This window comes from Nylanderia fulva, unplaced genomic scaffold (assembly GCF_048542155.1).
Source record: "Nylanderia fulva isolate GAGA-0341 unplaced genomic scaffold, ASM4854215v1 Scaffold3, whole genome shotgun sequence".
In the NCBI taxonomy this organism is placed as follows: Eukaryota; Metazoa; Arthropoda; class Insecta; order Hymenoptera; family Formicidae; genus Nylanderia; species Nylanderia fulva.
In genome coordinates, this window is record NW_028190368.1 from 418,956 (window position 1) to 439,814 (window position 20,859).

The 20,859-nt window shown below is 39.5% G+C and overlaps 1 protein-coding gene across 8 annotated transcripts in view; it reads right to left on the minus strand.

Moving 5' to 3' along the window:
- Atpalpha (sodium/potassium-transporting ATPase subunit alpha) overlaps positions 1–20,859 on the minus strand; it is a 76,356-nt gene that overhangs the window by 14,786 nt on the left and 40,711 nt on the right. For 3 of the 8 annotated variants that reach the window (XM_085484354.1, XM_085484355.1, XM_085484356.1), the window contains exons 2-7: positions 5,535–5,663; positions 3,535–4,935; positions 2,862–3,186; positions 2,049–2,285; positions 1,526–1,827; positions 400–494 (exon numbers count right to left, since the gene is read on the minus strand). In XM_085484354.1, coding sequence (XP_085340480.1) covers positions 400–494; positions 1,526–1,827; positions 2,049–2,285; positions 2,862–3,186; positions 3,535–4,935; positions 5,535–5,663 — 2,489 coding nt within the window. Of the gene's footprint in view, positions 1–399; positions 495–1,525; positions 1,828–2,048; positions 2,286–2,861; positions 3,187–3,534; positions 4,936–5,534; positions 5,664–6,762; positions 6,847–20,859 lie in introns of all 8 variants that reach the window. The other 5 variants (XM_085484351.1, XM_085484353.1, XM_029307131.2 and 2 more) reach the window with 3 other exon arrangements.

Below are 20,859 nucleotides of genomic sequence, written 5' to 3' on the forward strand. Positions count from 1 at the left end.
TGTCGTACGTGAGTATCGAACGACGAGCGAAACCCGAGAAAGAGAGACGCGAACCGAAATGTTCGCATCGTATTTTATAAGTCGTACAATAGAAGAGATTGAATCAACTAACTACTAAAATCGCCGAAAGAAAAATAAAAAAGAAGTGTATAGCCAATAGAATGAGAGAGCAATCGCCGTGTATTTGAATTCTCGAAGTTCTATTCCATTAAAAAAAAGTGTTTAAACGAATTTCTTGCGTGAAAAATACACATTGCAAAAATTGACAATAGTTTTCTTAATATTTTTAATAAATTTATGGAAGAGACTTTGAGAATACAGCGTATCATCACTCTTTCGTACTATAGAAAATTTGTACGTAGCTTGTCAATATTTCGTTGTATGTTGTAAATGTGTTACCTTTCGTTAACTAGCTTGTCAGTGAAGGGATTTCGTGGTTGTCGCTTCATAATATCGCTCTCTGCCTCCTCGTAGGCTAGCGAAATGGCGGGTACCTGACGTCACATTATCAAAGAGCTCAGTAACAACGCCAACAATTAGATAACGAGTATATCTTCCGATGATGTTGAAGTAAGAATGCTGACGCATCTCGATTATCTCATTAAAAATAAAATTATTAATCTAATTTAGCCATATAAACAAATCTTATACAGAATCTTATTAATATAAAATAATTCCTCATAAATCGAGATATTATATGTAATAATCGATTCGACATCGACAGCATTCTTACGTTTACGATGAAGCATAGAGAATAAACAGAAGATAATTAAATGAAAAATAATAAAATCAAATCGATTAAGGAACTGACTTTAGGAGATATAAAGAGGGTTCGGAGGAAATTCGCGGTATTATATAGCTTTTTTCAGAGATAAAGTTTCTGAACAGAAACGTTTCTTGAGAGAATCGCTCTTTCGTTATGATAAATTTCTATTTCCTAAATCCAGTAAAAAAATGGATTCCTCAAAGGCAACGCATTTTAAAATTCCTGTAAAATAACTCGTATATTATATGTGCTCGAGATGGTTCCACCAGCGCAATTGATCTAAAAGAAAGGAAATAAAAATATAAAGATTATTAAAAAGATTGAATCGACGAGTCTAGATTGTTGTCCATTTGATCAATCAGCTGCACCGCCTTGACCGGTTCCTTGCCTTGAAAAATGCATCGCTATCTACAAAGAAAACAATATTGCTGGATGTATATTTGAAGAACTATTGATTTGTGTCACAGTCTTCAGGTTCGGTATTCCACACGTATATCACGCTGATACCTATCAATCATTAGAAATGTCAAAGACCACCGGTATCTTTGAGAAACAGTATCGTGCCTTCGTGACTATAAACTATTACATCATGATGAACGACGCACAAATGCTGAAATAATTCGATTAACAAATAAAAAGAAGATCGAGTAGCGACTTTGGAAGAGCTTTCGCGAAACATGAGCATCTCTTCGAAATGTCGTTACTCGACTCCAATCTGTCAACGTTTTCATACGACGTTTTTCGTGTTGTACGACTCACCATGTCAGTTCCCAGATCGATGCAGAGAATGGTGACGGTACCCAGCGGTAGAGGGATATCGCAGAGGATAAATGCCAGGAAAGGCGAGATTTCGGGTATGTTCGAAGTCAAAGTGTAGGCGATAGATTTCTTCAGGTTGTCGAAGATCAAGCGACCCTCTTCCACGCCTGTCACAATCGAAGCAAAGTTGTCGTCGAGTAGGATCATGTCGGCCGCTTGCTTGGAGACGTCAGAACCGGCAATGCCCATAGCGACACCAATGTCGGCCTTCTTCAGAGCGGGCGAGTCATTCACACCGTCACCTGTGAATGAATTGCACGTGTAAATGCTTCAACGCCAGACTGTCAATTGCGAATAATCACACGGCATTGCGCGCGAACATAATTATTACATTACAATTATATAATTCTCATATCACGACAATTAATCAGTCAATTTTATTATGAAAGATCTTTTAATACACTAATCGAATTGTTTCTTCGTTATGCGTTGCAAAGTAAAACATTTTTTGTCTACAACTTACCAGTTACAGCGACAATCGCGCCCATCCGCTGGCAGCCTTCGACAATGATGAGCTTTTGCTGAGGCGAGGTACGGGCGAACACAATTTCGGTGTGGTACCTGAGAATCTCGTCCAATTGGTCGGAGTTCAGTTCCCTGAGTTCGGTTCCGTGGATGACCGCGGCTTTAGCCTCGCGAGGATTTACTTCGGATACTGGGATATTTAACCGTTGCGCAATATCCTCAACAGTCTCATTACCTGGTATAAAAATAATAATATTATATTATTTGCAAAAGCAGCAATTATATATATATATAAAATCTGAACAAAAGACAAACAATGAACTTTAGGTTTTTTATCATTTCTGTGTAAAAATATTGGAAAAATAAATTATTAGATTCGATTTCTCTTTTTTTTTTTGTAAAAATATTGCACAGAATTTAACACTTTAATGACCGATAAAGTTCGTGTAAATCATGCTAAAAAGAACCACCGTCGCTATCATACTGTTATCGTTAAAGACAAACAGAATAGTTATAAAATATATGTTGTCAATTAAATAGCTGGACACGTTATTGAGTCGCATCCTTTTTACAGCATATCTTCCAATAAAACTGCCCCAAGTTCCATATGTAAATAGGATCGTCGTAAATCTTAAGCGCGGCCTATTATCTGAAATTACGTCTCATTAAGAGATTAAACTCATAAAAGCATCATAATCGAGAGCGACGAACGAGGTCTCGGAGATATTACAGCTGGTATCTAATCTCAAACGTCATCTGACTGTTATCGCGGTTAAGCGTATCGATAGAACGGCTTGTTAAATGAATGTACCTTCAGAGATGATGCCGACAGATTTGGCAATGGCTTTGGCAGTGATCGGATGGTCACCGGTAACCATGATGACCTTGATGCCGGCGGAACGGCACTTGGCGACCGCATCGGGCACCGCTGCCCGCGGCGGATCGATCATAGACATCAGGCCCACAAAGCGGAGCCCATCGACCGGGAAGTTGGGATCGTCGGCGTTGAACTTGAAGCCGACCGGGAACTTGTCGGACGGCAGTATGAAGTCACAGAAGCCGAGTACTCGTTCACCGAGTCCACCCAATTCCAGGTACGCGTTATTGAATGCCTCTTTCATTTCCTCGTCAAGAACCTACGACAATATGGATAAATGTAGAAAGATATAGAAAGATATAAAGTGCTTTCCAGCAACGGAATACAATCGCACAGTGTGACAGTGTTACACAGCTTTATCAAGTTTTGTCAGTTTTTTTAAAGACTATCTCTTATATATCCGGAATATAGCTCTAGAAAAAAGTATCAAATATAAAAATGTTGATATCCAGAAGTGATACAAAATGCCAACACAGTCGGACACCATAATTTAGCTGTATATACGATATTGTGTCGTAGTTGAAAAGCACTCGATCGTACACTGTGTTATACAGTATCATCTGTGTGTACGTTGCTGAAAAAACACTCATAATCTACTACAAATTACCTTCTCTTTGCCGCCGATAAATATAGTCGAGCACCTGTCCAAAATCCTTTCGGGTGCACCCTTCATCACCAAGAGATACCTGGTATCGTTTGGATCGTCCGATTCGTGAATAGACACCTGATACTTGTTAGTGGAATTGAAAGGAATCTCGCAGACCTTCTTGTTACGTTTCCTAATGCCCATAACATCACCCAAGGCGAGTTCCATGCACTTGAGCAGCGCAGCCTCGGAGGCGTCGCCGTTCACCTCTCGTTTCAGAATCGGTTCACCATCCTGACCCGGCTTAAACTCGGCTCGATTGCATAAGGTCGCAATCTTGGCTAGCGCTTTGAATCCTGGACTGGTACGATCGTATTGCAAGCCAGACTGATCCTCCGTGGTATCGGCATCGATAATCTGATTGTCGAACCACATGTGCGCGACCGTCATACGATTCTGCGTGAGAGTTCCCGTCTTATCCGAGCAGATGGTCGAGGTTGAACCCAGGGTCTCCACGGCCTCGAGATTCTTCACCAGGCAGTTCTTCGAGGCCATTCGCTTGGCGGTCAGAGTGAGGCACACGGTCACGGTAGCGAGGAGACCCTCTGGGACATTCGCGACGATAATACCGATTAGGAAGATGACGGCGTCGAGCCAATGGTAACCCAGAATAAAAGCTATGACGAAGAATGTGACGCCGAGGAAGACAGCGACACCAGTAATGAGATGTATAAAGTGGTGTATCTCCTTGGCGATCGGCGTCTCACCGGTATCCAGGCCGGACGCGAGCCCTGCAATCCTTCCCATCACCGTTTGATCGCCACAGCAGATCACCACGCCCTTGGCTGTGCCTTCCACCGCATTCGTGGAGAAGAAGGCGAGATTCTTCGTTTCGAGCGGATTCTCGTTCGTGAACTCGGGCGACCTCGATTGCGGCTCGGACTCGCCCGTCAACGAACTGTTGTCCACCTTGAATCCGCGTGACTCGATGATCCTAATGTCTGCCGGTATCCGATCGCCGAACTTGACGTCGACGACGTCGCCGAGCACGAGATCCTCCGCCCGTAGGGTGAGCTTCTCACCCTCCCGGATCACGGTGGCGAATTGCGGCACCATGTTCTTGAACGACTCCATGATCTTGCTCGACTTGCTCTCCTGGTAGTACGAGAATATACCCGTAACTATCACGACCGCCGCGAGGACGATGCCCAGGTAGAGATTGTCGTCGTTCGGGTCCTCGCTGGTCGAGGCCTGAATTGAATACGCGATGAAGCAGAGAATCGCACCGATCCACAATAGGAGGGCGAAACCGCCGAACAGATTTTTGCAGAACTTCACCCATTCCGGGGTCTGCTTCGGCGGCGTCAGGGCGTTCGGCCCATCCCTCTCCAGGTTCTCCTTTGCTTTCGCGTGGCTGAGGCCCTGTTGCGTTACATTTTTCATATATTAGCGACAAATTTCTTCTTTTTACATATCGTATTAAGGGGATTCCAAGGCTCTGTCGTACCGATAGCAGCGCGAATTTGAATTCGACCATGAATCTTGCTTGTTAATATTAATACTTTAATTGTGCAAAAGGATTTATCAATCTGTAGTCGATCAAAAGATTGGCACTTAAACTCATAAATTTTCGGATTTTTTACAGAGCCTTAGGATCCCCCTAAGCTTCCTGGCCGACCAAGTTAGAATTGTAACGTCAGATGCCAGATGACTTTAGGGCACTCTTGAAATATCTCGAAAACTCTATCCTTTTCCTTTTATAATCAATCAACAGCTGTAAAATAACTGTAATATGAGACCCGATCCGTCTGGATGATAAAATCTGATATCAGGATCATTTTTACAGTTGTTGATTGAGTCAAAGGAAATGAATAATTTTCGAGGTATTTTAAAAGTGTGCTAAAGCTATCTGAAATAGTGTTCATCGAAATTTCAGAATTTTCAGCGTGTGCTTTCCCACCTCTGACGTTATAATCCAACATGGCCGCGGCGAGGATCCAGGCGCCATTGACATTACTTACGTTTTCGGGGTGCGTCTGAAATCTTTGATACAGTTCCTCGGGTGAGACTTTGTGGAAGTCAATGTCCAACTCCTGCTTCAGGTCATCTAGGTTGTCCCCCCTCCGCTGCTTTGGGCTCTTCCGCCGCGACTGTTAACGGGAACAGACAGAAAAAAAATGCGTTATCGAAACGTGTCTCGATGATCATTTCGGATTCGCGTCGATTTATCGACGCTAAGACCCACAACCTTTAATTAACATATTTATTAATTATAGACAAAGCCCCAAAAAAGCCCAACACCGATCGGAATGTGTGCTGAAGTAGAAGAAGATTATTGAAGCACACGTCGAATTACAAGATTGAAACTCACCGACGAAGGAGGACAGGACTTCTTGCAACAGAAGATATCGATTGCAACGACAAAATCGAACAAGGAACGAAGTAAACCGTGAGTTGTAATGATATCCGTATGTACCGTAAAACGAGATAGGATTGCGCTGGAATGTTTGGAAATTTCGCGCGCAAATGTCATCAGCGACATCAGCGAAAATAATTAATGAGTAATGAAAATTCGCAGAGCAAACAAAACTACGATAAGACACGTAACTTGTTCAGAGAGAAATTCAGCGATTTTTTTCTCCTTTATCATAAAGTACAATAGATTTAGCGCAATCTTATCTCATTACATCGAACCATCGAAAAGAATACGAAACCATCTTCTTGAAAGAATGCGAGAACATTTCTGCTCGTCGTGTAATTAAAACGCGTGATTAAAACGTTGCGCGATCGAAGCCTGAACAAACAGAATTCTTTTCACATGCGTTACCAGATATGAAAACGAGAGCGCGACGTCATAAGTGATAAGGATCCGGAAGTGATAGTAAAGGAGCAAAAAAAATCTGTCCGAAGAGATTTATTGTTGAAGCATAGTTAATAAAGAAAAGCATTACAACTAGAATAGAGGTTGGTGTTACCTCGTGAAGAAATGTTTTAATTACAAAGATCATTAGAATAAAATAAAGAAAGCGGCAAGAAGTATAGAAGAAGAGATTGAGAAGAGAGAGAAGACAGAGAAGAGAGATTAAAATGAAAGACAACGAAAGCGAGAGAAACGTTTTCGTTTATCCCATCCGATGATCGAAAGTAGAAGAAGAAGAAGAAACGCAGAGAGGTCCAGATCCGGAAATACATATATATAAATTATGTAGAAATCGTGCGCGGACGTAGAGTCTGCACCTCTGAATATACCTTATACATCCCATCTGCGGTTTTGTTGTCGTCACGAATGTTGGGTAACGTGGCGACCCTGTACGAGTCTGAGCGGCCATGCTGCTGAAAAAAATGGGCGAATAAAAAAATCATAAATATAAATCATGCGGGCGATACAACAAAATACAAACAGTCAAAATAAATAAATACATGTATATATGGTAGATATATGACAAAATGAATATAATAACATGTATATGTATAAGAGTTCTTCTCGCGCGGGTGTATCTGTGTGTGTGTCTCTCGCATAAATGAGAATCGAGCATTCGGAGGAGAGGCCATCTCTAGGGCTGAATAAGCAAAAGTACGCGAATTACCTACGTCACCTAAAACTTTCCATTCGAAATTTCAGACATGCCACTTTGCGAGCAGACGACTGCTACTCCGGTACGAATGGACCCAGAGTTTTCCCACAACGGCTCGCGGTCGCAATTGTGACCTTCTCATGAAAGAGACAGAGACACGTGGTCACGTGCGTATTTGACACGTGACGTCGCGATGAGAGAGACATAGAAAGAAAGAGAGAAAGAGAGAGAAAAAGAGACGTTCGCGATGCGGAGGCCCGATTTTCAAGAGCGACCTCGGCGCGACCGCGTTCGGATAACGACCGCTTCCGGTAGTGTGTGCAGGTTGAATGGAGACACGCTCGCCAGCGTGTCCACTATGCCTCAATGCTTAATGGTAATCGGGTCCCGTAATCGCGATTACGAAAGCCGACCCACGCGACGTGCTGTACAGTCGCGATCAACGCCGAAACCTTCGTCTTTTCATCTCCGCAGGAATAGCAGGCTTCCCGAATAAACGAAAAAATACTCCGAGATCAAATGCAGTCTCTTCCACATCGCAAGCTCGGAGGAAAGATGTCAATTTTTCATTTTCCCCCCTTTTTTGGAATACATTCTTATATGAGCGTTTGGAAGAATTTTTTCTTAGAATTTATCCTGAAAATCAGGGTAATCGTTTAATTCCAAGAGTATTAATTAATGTAATAAAATTGCGAGATCGATCAAAATCTAAGGCAACTGATTTAAATGAAAGAGTAGAAAAAGAAATAAAAGGAAAAATCGATAATTGAATATATGTACACGAATGATTCTCGTTCATACGTTACTTTTGCACGGCCATATACATATATTTTCCCAAGAATGTTAAGCGACAAATTAGCAACACGTGTAGTTTATTGTACAGAGATATCCTTCGACGCCTCCATCGTCGGCCATGAAAACCGACAATATTCTCACATACGTACCGGATGGATTAACTGACGAAACGCGAGACTCGTGACGCGTTTATACACGCGTGCAATTGCTGCACGCGGTCGTTAATTCTGTCACGGCGGCTCGTTACGGCCGGCGATTAGATAAAAGACCAACGATTCGTCAAATCGACGATTATCATCGTAAAAAAAGAAAAAAAAAGAAAAAAACTCGGACTTCGTTACGTGTCCGTCATCACCGGTTTACGTATAGGTATATGTAAACGATCAATTTCACGGGTATTACATTACTCTGGTCCATCCATCGTCGCTCGCTCACCTCGTCATTGAGGAAGTCACGATTATGCAATTTGGTCACATATACGCACCTCGCCTGATTGTCCATACGATTATACGTACAATTCCCCCTGTCCGCACTCCCTCCTCCTTTCGGCGCAAATTTTTCGTCCGCGAAATCCGAGATAAATGGACGGAATTTTCTCATCTTGATCTCGAAAATTAGAATAATTTAAATTTAATAGTCTTATTTCACAGCGATTTCTTGCCTAATTTTCTCGCTTTTTAGGAGAGAATTAATTATTAAAATAAACATTTCCAATTAGGATTTATTTTAATTACTTGGTATCGGGCCTGGGGAAATTTTTGCCCTGAGAATTTGATGAAAATTTTAATATTTTTCTATATATTTTATAATAGACTGGTAAAAAAAAAAAATTAATTTTCTCGTGTTTTAGATATACCGACGTGCAAGTATTATACCGAGAAATACATCCTCTCTCCTAGAGTTTATACAACACGTAACGCAAAGTACAAACGTACGTGTACGCCCCCGCAGGATGAACGCGATTTCGACCTTATGCAAATTTGCGCGGGTCGCTATCATTCGCGAGTCGAGTTAACAGAGTCGGCGGGCTCGCTGAAAGCGGAAGTGGTCGAGCTTTGGCGGCGGAAAGCTCGACGTCTGGTCTCGATTAGATCACTTTCTGGGATCGCGTTTGTTCTACGGTCCTTCGTAACCGCACATCGGTTTCAGATATCCCCGAGCCAGTCAACGAATAGCACAGTAACTAGGTGATTGCGTATTATAAAAATAATTCCTCGAAGCGCAAATTATATTTGGTACCGCAATCCAATTCGATCCACCTCTAATTATTACGATGTATAATTTCTTCTTTTTCTTAAAACAGTTCTTTGTCTGTACAGAATCTGGTGAATTATATTAATATTCCGCAAGCATAACATTTCTCGTCAAAATTATTATAATATACACACGTAATTTAAAAATAAAAAATTGAATATTCCAAGATATTAAGGAGATTTGAAGGACCTATCTCCTCCTAGAGATCAAAATAATAAAAAAAGTTCCTATAAACGTGGATCCAAAAATGAGAACTACCATCCCCCATATCTCCCTCTCAAAATCGAATAAAATTGTCAAAACCGCATAAAAATAAAAGTCATGATTAATTATTACGCTGTGCAAAATTTCAACGATCCGTGAAGAAAGTCTCCGACAGAGCTACAATATATTTTTCAATTCTTTCCCCCAACTTTAAAGAACCATACCTCAGAGGAAAAGCATTTTTGGACCCATATGCATTTATCAGAACTTTTTCTCTTATATCAACCCCTAGAACACCCTTAAAATCTCTTACATAGTTTTACAGAAACCGTGTAGATTATAATCAATTATAAATTCTAAAGAGTAACATTTTGATATAAAAAAAAAAAAAACCATTCAGTTAAATAAAAGATCACTCCTAGGTCTTTCTTTAGTCAGACAGAAATGGAGTGGAGAATTGAAATTGATTCAGAAGGGAAAGGAGCACACGATATATTTCTTTTAAAGCAACGAGGCGAGCGAGGGAGGCATTGACTTGAGTCATTAAGGATTAACTTTCAACGATCGCGTCGCGACGCCCGCCGGCGGCGACGTCGGCGTCGGCGTCGACGGCAATCGCGACGACGCGGCGATAGCGGCGCCGCATGCGGGTCGACGTCGCGTGTCGTCGCCAGGGTCGGTTCTGGGGCGCATCGGAACCCTCCTTCGAAGGATTGATTATACTTCGATTCGTTCCTATATAATCGCTACGTAAATAATCGATGATTTGATGACACAAAAAAGCTTCCTCTTCAAGCCTCTCAACCGGTCTCTCTCTCTCTCTCTCTCTCTCTCTCTTCACTACGGGGTTGGGTGTTTAAATCTCCCGCACCTGCTACTAAAGCCTAAACTTTCCGAGAGTCTTCGCGGCGGGATTTAAAGGGCGATCCATTATGTTCGCCAGCTGAGCCAGAGTCAGAGACAGAGTGCGATGGTACCGTACCATTCGCGCCATAACCGGATGATAATTTCCATGGTCTATCCTCTCTCCCTCTCTTTCGTTCCCACGTTTCGCTCTTTCGTTCCACTTTCCCCGTTTCTCCCTACCCGACCCCGTCGTCTTTTTCTCTCTCCCTCTCTCTCTGGCGTTTCTCACCGATTCGGCTCTATTTCTCTCGGGCCGCGGGTCGATGATGGCGACACGGAATCATCGGTGGAAACGCGCATGCGACCTACGACCTAGCCACCTCTAACGAGCGCCTCCCGACTGTCACGGATCAATACCCAACTGGGGCACTACCGACTACTGTCCTCTCTCTCTCTCTCTCCTTCCCTTTCTCGTTCGAGTCTCGTCTCGTCTTCGCATAGAACGCCTTAATAACGTGCACGTTATATATGCACGTTAACGCGCCGTGTTGTCTCCTCGCACGCGGCAGAGAGAGAGACAATCGGAATTGTTCTCTTTGCCACTTGGCGCCGCATCAATGAAATATAACGGGTAGTCGTATCGAAGACACTCAGTTGCGATCTATCGATACTATCGATATCGAGAGAGAGAGAGAGAGAGAGTATCCATGTGCTCGATTACTGATCGAAGTTTGTCGGGCCCAGTCATCGGGCGTACAATTTTGTAGATAATAATGGTAGGATTTGAAGACAATAGTTTTGGATCTTTGAACCCCGACCAGGAGTAGTTCTGATGTTCTGAAGATGTCGGTGGCTCACCGTCAGAGCTGTCCAAAATAACAAATAAGTTTCTATATACCTTCTGAAAGATATTTAACATATCTTACAATTAGATACCAAACCATGATATGGGAACAACAACCTCGTGTTTACGTCCAAGACACCTTGACGGTTTTGGATATAGAAAGAATCTTTAGAAAAGGATGAATACAAAAATAAGAATTCCGGGCGTCGTGTTCGACTGTAAAATAAAAAAATCATCAGTTTATTGCAAGCGGGAAAGCATAGACCCAAATGAACACTTTATACATCAACATTGATGACGTCATGACATTGACCAGCGGGTGTTTTGAACATTAGCTATTTTTCAATCCCCTCACGATGCCCTACAATTTGATATATGTCCCACTTTTGGACCCAAAAACATCTATAAAAATGGGCGAACTTCTTTGTCAAATTAATGAAAATTTGAGAGAAATATAATTTTTTATGTATGTATGCAAAAGAGAGAGTAATAAATAATTGGCAATGTTTGCCGTGCGTTATGTAATCGCGCATCAGCAAATAAACTTTATTGCCCTGAATGCGCTATCTGTTGAAATTCTAATTTATGATCCAAATCCAGGAATCGCAGAATTTAGATAATCTTTTCTCAAATCGAGATTCATCTATATATAGCCACTATTTAATACATCTCTGTCACGTATCGATAAAAAAACAAATCGATATTAGTTCACTCCCTATCTGAAAAATGATCGAAACTGATTATTTAGGGAGATGCATCTCTCAATTTTTTTAAATACATTTTTTACAATCTATAAAAGTCTATTACAAAAAATTTCCCATCCATACTTCTTTATCCTATAACAGAAAAATTGAAAACGTGACGTGTATATGGAAGAAATACACGTGTAAGAAAAGCGTGAGAATTCAATATATAGAATAAAGAATTTTATCTTATAAAAATATTTAAAAAATGTAGCAAAAAAAAAAGATTAAAGGAAAATATAGTAGAACAATGGTACAAAGAGAAAAAGAAAGAAACGCAAGTTTTATACATTATATCGATCGTACGTATATATACGTAAGCGATATAATTCTAGGCCGGATCATCAAGAAGCTCCGGTTATAATGCGAAATGTACATTTAAAAATAGCCGGACTTGGCAAATACTTTGCGCCTTGTTGGATCTCATCGCCAGAGGAGTTGAACGCGGTAAACTCTCCTGGCCAGAAGTGAAATTACGTTTGCAAAATATTACAAATGTTAAATCGCGCGACATTGAATCGCGAAAGGCAATTTCGTAAACGGGACAGAACTAAATTATTTATGAGAGAGACACACGCGCGCGAGGGGCTTTATTGCAGATCGATATTATTCAGCCCGCGTATATATCGTGGCCGCGATATACAATATCGTGAATAATTTAAATCCCTCGAAAATATCGCGAGATCGCCCCCTAAAGGTCTGCGAAATTGGCACCCCGTAATGCGAATTTTCACAAAATTCATTCGATTATCCCGAATTGCTTTTTGTCCACCTTCCAAAAAGAGATTAAAACGAAATAATTTTTTAAAATTATGTACGTATGTCGATTGCTCATCATTTATCTGTGTTTGACCATAAATAATCGTCCACCTTGCAAAAATGGAAAATTGAAAATAAATAAAAAAGTCAACGATCAATTTCATCGTAAGCATCCCTAAGTACGATTATTTTAAACATATAAAATTTATTCCAATTTCTTTACTATTTTTTTCTTGCATGGCGGAGAAAAAACGATTATCTATAAACAAATGTGGTCAATTTCACAGACCTCACCCAAGGTGAGAAAAAAAGAGTAAGAAGATTTAATCTATTTTCATACACACACGCGTATATGTAAAGCGTGCTTTGATGGTTTTGTAGCACGCGCCAGAAGGGCGTTCGGACGCGATATCCGGGCATCAAAATTCTTAGTCCATTAGATGGTCCCTTTGAGACCCCAAGTTAATACGATCAAGGCCGCAGTTAATATGATAAACTGTGCGTTGCGTGTTTTGAACGACCAAATAAAGGCAATAATCGATGGAGACTCTTTGACATCTAACACGAAAGGGCTATAAGATCGACTAGAAGCGATCAAGTATTCATTCGGGGTTTGGTTCGCACTCCTCCGAGCCGGACGTCTTTCCGTATAGATACGAAATTACGGATGAGCCATTTGTCACAGAGGCGGTCGATATTCGGCCGTTGTCGTTTGAGGAGTCAGGAGGCGAATACCAGCACCAGCACTAGCACGTTGACGTGCAACTGGCTGGCTGGCCGGCTGATTGGCCTTGCACGCACCCTCACGCATTACTCACTACTCTCGCAACTGCCACGAGAGGAGAGATCTGCGCGCGTGACGTCACGCGGAGTGCGTGGCACAGGACGTTTTACGAATTGGGTCAAGAGGGAGAGATTGGTCATTTAACTCGAGCACGCCATGTACCCTCCTTCCCTTCGTTTCTCGCGTATATCGAACATGCCTTGTCGGCCGGACTCATTTTTTGCTCGTCTCGCACCTTATTACTTCCGCGAGAAACATGCTCCGGATTTTTTCACATTTCGTCTATGTTTTATTTTCAATAATAACCAATTTTATTTTATATAGCAAGTGTATACAAGGGGTTTCTAAAACTGTGTCAGAGATTTTAAGGGCCTATTCTAAGTGTCGAAATAAGAAGAGAAGTTCCACGAACCCCTTGTATTTCCCTCCCAAAATCACATCTAATTGTCGAAATCATAATCATAAAAATGAAGTATTCGCAACCTATTCAAAATCTCCGAGAGTTATAATACATTTTTCGATTTTTTTACCCAACTTTAAGGGAGCTATAACTCGAAGGAAAAACATTTTTGGATCTATATTTATAGAAACCTTTTTTCTTATTTTGATTTCTAGAATACGCCCTTAAAAACTCTGACTTAGTTTAAGAAACACTGCATACAAATTAAATTTATTTTAACGATTGGAAAAAGTATTTGGATTTTAAATATTTTTGTCAAATTTCGATTTTTTTTACGTTTATTATTAAATTTCACTGCAAACATCTACGTACATGTCGAGGAATTATCCCGGAAGAAATAAATGTTTTTCAAGCATCTGTCAAGATATTTATCCAATCCAGCTGTTTATCCATTTTTCTCGATCTAACCCTTCGTGTCTCCGAAGATTAAATATTTCCGCCGAATAACAATTCCACGACGTAATTAAAGGCGTAGCGAGTAATTTAAAATAATATACTCGGCAATCGAAGGCACGCGATTGATGTTACGCAAAAATTAAACAATTCTTCGAGTATAATAGCTTTAGAGAATAAATTAAGTTTGAAACGCAAAGGTTTTTTCTTCTCTCCCTCGCCTCTTCAACGTGTCATTTTTTATTTCTGTCACTTTACCTCTATTTTATGTAACGTTATCCAATTAGATACACCTGAGAAACATAAATTACCCGTTTTAATCTCCCGATTGCTATTTGCACAAAGTTTTCGCGTCGTTTACCTTGAAGAAATTGAATCGCGTGACTCGCCGGAGAGCGCGAGTTTTATCGATCGAGTGTCTTTGCGATTCACATGTGCGTCGAGGACTCGTTACGAGAGTGTAATTAGAATTTCCAATTTTTTTTCCTTCGCTTATTATTTATCGCGAATGAAGCCTGGAAATTAAATTATCGCGGAAGAAGCCGGAATCGTTAGACTCGAGTCTAAAAAGGGACAAAGTTCGAGGAAATGGACGAAGCATACTTATATTAGGTGCTGTCTAATGATAACTGATGGACTTTAAAAAAAGCGTACCGATAAAAACTCCCTTGGGAGATTCAGCTCGATGTACGTAATGCACCCGAGTGCAAGTAAAAATATCAGATCGTTTACGTAATTCGTGGTGTCTATTACAGAGGAAAAAGTAGTCTTTTTTTTCTAAAATCAAGAATAATTTCTAAAGGACACGAGTCATAATTATATGCATGTTTCAAAGAGTATAAATATTTTTTATGCAAATCTATCGTGCAAAAAAGTTAAAATGTATATTAATTAATATCAGATATTTATCAATTGTATATAAATTAATTTAAAAGATAATTTTTCGCACAATTTTCAATGTTTTTGACGAATCAATAATTAAAGAGTCGTCTGCAGACACATTTATTTATTAGCGTTACAAGGAAATGACCCATTTTTTCAATTCTTGATAAGTTTCGACCTTTTTCGCTTCAATTATCTCGGTCCTATTTAAAAAAGGTACCTATTTACACGAAGATTTATGTCATCGCAACCTATATTTTCGCTCTCTTCGAGATTCAATCTCATTCTAGATTAAACTTTGCAATTTTATTTTTTCGATTACCGCGATTTCATTATTCTACCATCTGGCGAGTCGGGCAAAAATTACTAATAGATTATTCGATACTGATTATGCGCAGAAAGCCCGGATATATATTAAAGGACATATTAAAAAAAATATTTTCAAGAAATTCGCGCATCCCCCGAATCGAAGATAGCAAACATTCAAATAAATCCGTTCGTCAGATTTCGAGATTACAGACACGCGAAGTCAGCTGATTCGGCGACACGAAAGACAGCTCGACGAGCTAAGGGCGCACCCTTTTTTCCCTAATATGCCTACATATTTACGGTCGAAAGTGAGAATTTTTGACAGAAAAGATCACGTCCCGTGAAAGTGCAAACAAACTTGACGAAGACACGCATCTATCGATACTCGATTTCGCGGCGAGCGAACGCGCGATGGTCGGGGTTCCGTGATTAAAATTGGATTTTCGTCTATTCTCGTCCGGCCGTCCCTGAAAGTCTTTCAGACATTGAACGTATTTATGTCATAGCCGGTTGAGGCTCTCCCTCTTCTGCATCCTTTTTCGCGCGCGCGCGTGCATCATCATCTGGCGCTTTTTCACCGCCAGAGGCGGAACGACCGAATAATACAACACACGCTCGATTCGTCAATAAATATTACGTGCCAAACAAAGGGAAGACCAAGTTCCGTACACGTAACGTGTTGTCGAAGCCACGTGGCGTTTTTGTCTTACTTTACGCGCGAAAAGGCTTTTTATTCATTTTTATTAATATCGAAACTTGGCGAAAACTTTTGCAATGTTTTCTTTAGTATTAGACTTCAGCCGAAGATGTTTTACTCTTCGTAAGCAGAAAAAAATACAGAGATCGCTTAAATGGATCTATTACAGGGAGAGAATTTTCTCTTAAAAATATTAATATGTAAATTTTTATGTACATAATAAAAAGATGTACATAATAAAAGTAATCGAATATATTTTATATCTTTTTGCAATAAATATTAATTTTTTATTGTGACAAATATTAATCAGATAAACTCTTATAAAAGAGAAAATTCTTTTTGTACAGTAATATTAGAAAATAATGTCTTTTTTTAAAGGCATTTATGTAACAGAAATTATTAGCAATAATATTTAATATATATTTAAAACAACATTCCTGCTAGTGATTTCTGTTACATAAATGTCTTGTAAAAAAAGGAAATAAAAACAAAGAATCATTCTTATTGTGTTATTTCCAGAATGTGAACTCAATTACTTCAATTATCTTGAAAATCATCGCACAAATTTGCGGAGAGAAGAGAATTAGCATAACGTACGAGCGCATAATTAATAATACATATATAAACTCGTTGAAACGAGATGTGTACATTTTCTCGGTGCATCTTCTCTAATGCATTTACGCGGATGTAGGGTGCAACGATACGTACATACGTTATGCAAATAGCATTTTGGAATATCTTCTTCACAGAGAAATTTTGCAATTTACACGGCTCGCGTGTATCGGCCCGTCATGGAAGTTTGCGCAATACAATTTTCCCGGTAATGACCGGCACACGCGATCGAGTTAGCGCGCTTATTGACACAGCGGCGGTTTTAACAAGGGATCAGCAAGCATGCGAATCGGTTTTTCTTCTTTGCCTTGACACTCTTGCGGCACTTTAAACGTCCGCGTCGAGAGAATTTGTTATCGTAATCCACACACTCGGTGGAGATTAAGAGAAAAGAAGAGCCTTTTTCGTATTGAAAGAAGAAAATATCTTACATCAATTATTTTACGATTGGAAATGTTCTTCCTTCCAATTAATTTATTTTTCTTCTTTTTTTATTCTCAACTGGAGAGAATATGCAGCACGCGCACTGAAAAAAAAATCGTTGCACTTAATAAAATCTGCGGTCGAATACGTGCAAATAAATATCAATGTAATAAGAACTAAATATTTTGTTTTTAACAAAATATTGAGTTCTTATTACATTGATATTTATTTGCACGTACTCGACCGCAAATTTTATTAATTCAAATTTTTTTTTCCGTGTGCAGATTTTTTTTCTTGCAAAAACAAGGACAATCACATATAATGGAAGATCGTTAGAGAGAGTTTTCCCACATCTATATTCAATTATTCAACCTACAATCTAAATCGAAGAATCTACTCGTGGATCTATGTCGAAGGTATAGAACGTGCACGAAAAAAATGACATACAAATGCAATGCATGCGCAAACTTTCAATCGGTTTACTTAAATCATTCATCGCATGCGAGAATTTCTGTTACAGATGTGCAAACCGATTTCTCGAATCGAAACAAAGAATCAAATCGAATAAAAGTCGGAAAAACCAAAGCTATGCACAACAAAGTTAAACCTATTCCGAAAATAAATATATATTTAGAAAAAATATGTTTTTAAATATATTTAAAGATTATTACTAATAATTCCTGTTATATAAAAGTAGGAAGCACGTAGCAAAACAAAGCAGTCGTTATTTAAAATTCTTTGATAATGGAAACAAAAATCGAATCTAAATTAAGTTTTGTAGTAAAATTGCACACTATAAGTTTTTAATATATAAATTTATTAAAAATGAATTAAAAATATAAATTTGCATCTCTCGCATATATATATATATACACTTGCATTCACATAATCACTCATTCGTTGGACAGAGGAAAAGGTCGACATGTAGCGGAGAAGGCGTGCTGATGTGTGCGTAAACATGCGCGCAATCGCTATTTTTCTTTTTCCATACGACACCGGTACGCGACCGGTTCGTGCCAGTTCATTTTGGTTTCGAGATCGAGTCAGGTTCGTGGTAAAATAGAGGGGACGAGAGAATCGCGCATAATTCCGTGGACGCGAAGTAAGCATCGAGAAAGAGGACGCATCCGAGATTAAAGCTGTATCTGCTCGTCGCCTGCATATAAGTGACATTCCGTGGTTTAAAATGACAGAAAAAAATCGACCTCTTCCAAAATATCATATCTTTATGGAGGAAGTTAAAAACCATTTGGCTTTACGTCGAAGACAATAGAAATACTTTCGACAAAAGTACTTCCCTTTACAAGAGGAATTATTTGATCAAGTTACCTTCTAAATATAAATAATAATAAGAAGAAACAATTTTTTGTATATACAGAGAGAGAGAAAGAGATCAATTCAATAAGCTATTTTAATAATTATTCAAATTGAAAACATATCTAAGCATATCCATATTATTATAAACATGTTTATCCAACATGGAGCTAGCAATATAAAAAAAAGTTTGGAAACGATGAAAAACTTGGGAAACCGATCTATAATTCTCTAGTGGAGTATTATTTTATATACTTATGAGAGATCGATAGAGATTCGATCATGGCATGAACGCGTGTTCCACATTCCAGCTCTTGTTAAAGTTCATAGTTCGATATAAGCTTGACAAGTTCCACTTTTAGTACCATCAAGTATTAGAGGAACACAATGCATATATGTGTGTGTGTATATATATTTATACAAATAAATCTGTTGTTTCCATTGTAAAACGGGTTTGCTGATTTAATATCGGTGTTGTTATGCACATTACGTCACAAATCCGATAAAATTTCGCATAGTTATTTTTAATTTAAGTAAAAGAATGAATCTTGCATTTCCAACTTTGCAAGTGTCCCTACACATTTTCCTGATTACTTTTTCTGACCCAATATAAAGGCTACAGTCGCTTGAGAAGTACAAATATCTTAAACGAAAGTCCTCGAGAAAGCAATTAAATCCGATGGATCACAATCATATTTACAGCGGGATTTGAAGGAATAAAGGATGATCAGTTTAATCTATCTTCGGCTTGAATTCTTTCTCGACATTAAAAAATCAAAGTTAAGATAATCGTTATTAATATATCAACACACATATGCACACATTTTTCGCCACATTCTTTTCCTCAAAAATTTTATTTCCAGAGACTAATCGATAATAACAGTCTTTAGAGGCATTAACAGATTCGCAGAATTTCATATAGAAGAATATAGGTAATCGTGTTTTATTAATGAACGTCAAGTCGAGTGGTCATCAACCAATAGCAGAAATCCATCGGCAATTAATTTGGAGAATAAAAGTTATTTAACAATTTCTAAACCAAATTATTAATTAACATGTGTGACTTGCAACAAAGAATCGCAAATGAATCGTCGCGTTGATCCACGTCATAAAACGTGATTTATAACGCGAATGCGATAAACATAATACTCTTTGACGAAAGCTCATTTCATTACGCGAACAAACGCAGAGTATTTAGCCGAAAAAATCATTTAATTAAATTAGAATACAGCGTGCCAATGGCACATGACATGACGTCTGAATCGTTAAAAGGATGTAAAGGCGAACAGGATGGACAGAATTGGAAGCTGAATCGAATAAAAGTAACAAACTCGTGCGTCAAGGACAGTAAATATTGATTAGATAAAAATACCCGCTTACTAAGGACTCAGAATTAGCGGGATAAACTGAAAAAAAAAAAAGAGAGAGGAAACGTCCCCGAGAGATATCAAGCTTCCGACTCAATTTTCCGCTTGTTTTATAATACTTTATTTCCACATGTCGGAGCGAAAATTTCTCTTATACAATTTGTCTTGCTATCGAATTTGTTTTCGTTAAAAAGGAACAATTCGAGCAGACACACGCAGACATGTTTCACCGCCGAAATAGCACTGTAATTAATCTGAAAATAAATATAACGAGATAGAGATAGAGAGAGAGAGAGAGAGAGAAAGCGAGGGAAAATATCAAAGAGACCGTCCAATTTAGTATCGAGCGTTTTATTTAGAGATGGGACTTGCGCTCTGAACTGACAGCCCTTAAATATACCATGGATATCGATCCAGCTGACGGTCGAGTTTCGTTCCAGCTGAAAGCTGGCGTGCTATTCCGAGGAGCTTACTCGGAAATAGCGCCGATCCGTCGCCGGTATTCCTGAATCGAGGCAAATTGCGGCAAATTATGAAACGGTTGAGAGAGAAGTACTCGCCGAAAAGACAAATTTGTCCACGTGTCCACGAGATACGGGTTCGTTAGGAACCAGCTGGTGTCGACGATTCGAGGATCGATTGGACGAGTTTTATGCGATCGACGAGGCGAAGAGGACCAAGGCCGAGTAGTCGCGAAAAACGAGCTCCTCTCCGTCACAATCGCCTCGTCGCGCGATCGATTCTCTTTTCGACGATGGGTGGGCACCGGTAAATTGGGGTGGCGCGTCGAGTGCGGAGGAAAAGTTCGGCCGGCACGTGATCGCGCCGCGCCGGTGGAAATGTCAGGTGAACTGCAGGCGAATGGCTGCAAGGGAGAAAGGAAGGGAGGGCTTTACATACATAAATGCAGTCGTGCTTTGCTTTATAATGCCCTATCTACATCTAATCCTTACTTGTAGACGATCGAAAATCATCCTAAAGTTGGTTTTCGATCCGGCCTTTTTTTTGGTTGGTTCGATTCAAAACCAACTTCAGTATGCTTTTTACTACTCACTGAAATAAACCACAAACAGAATTATTCTTAG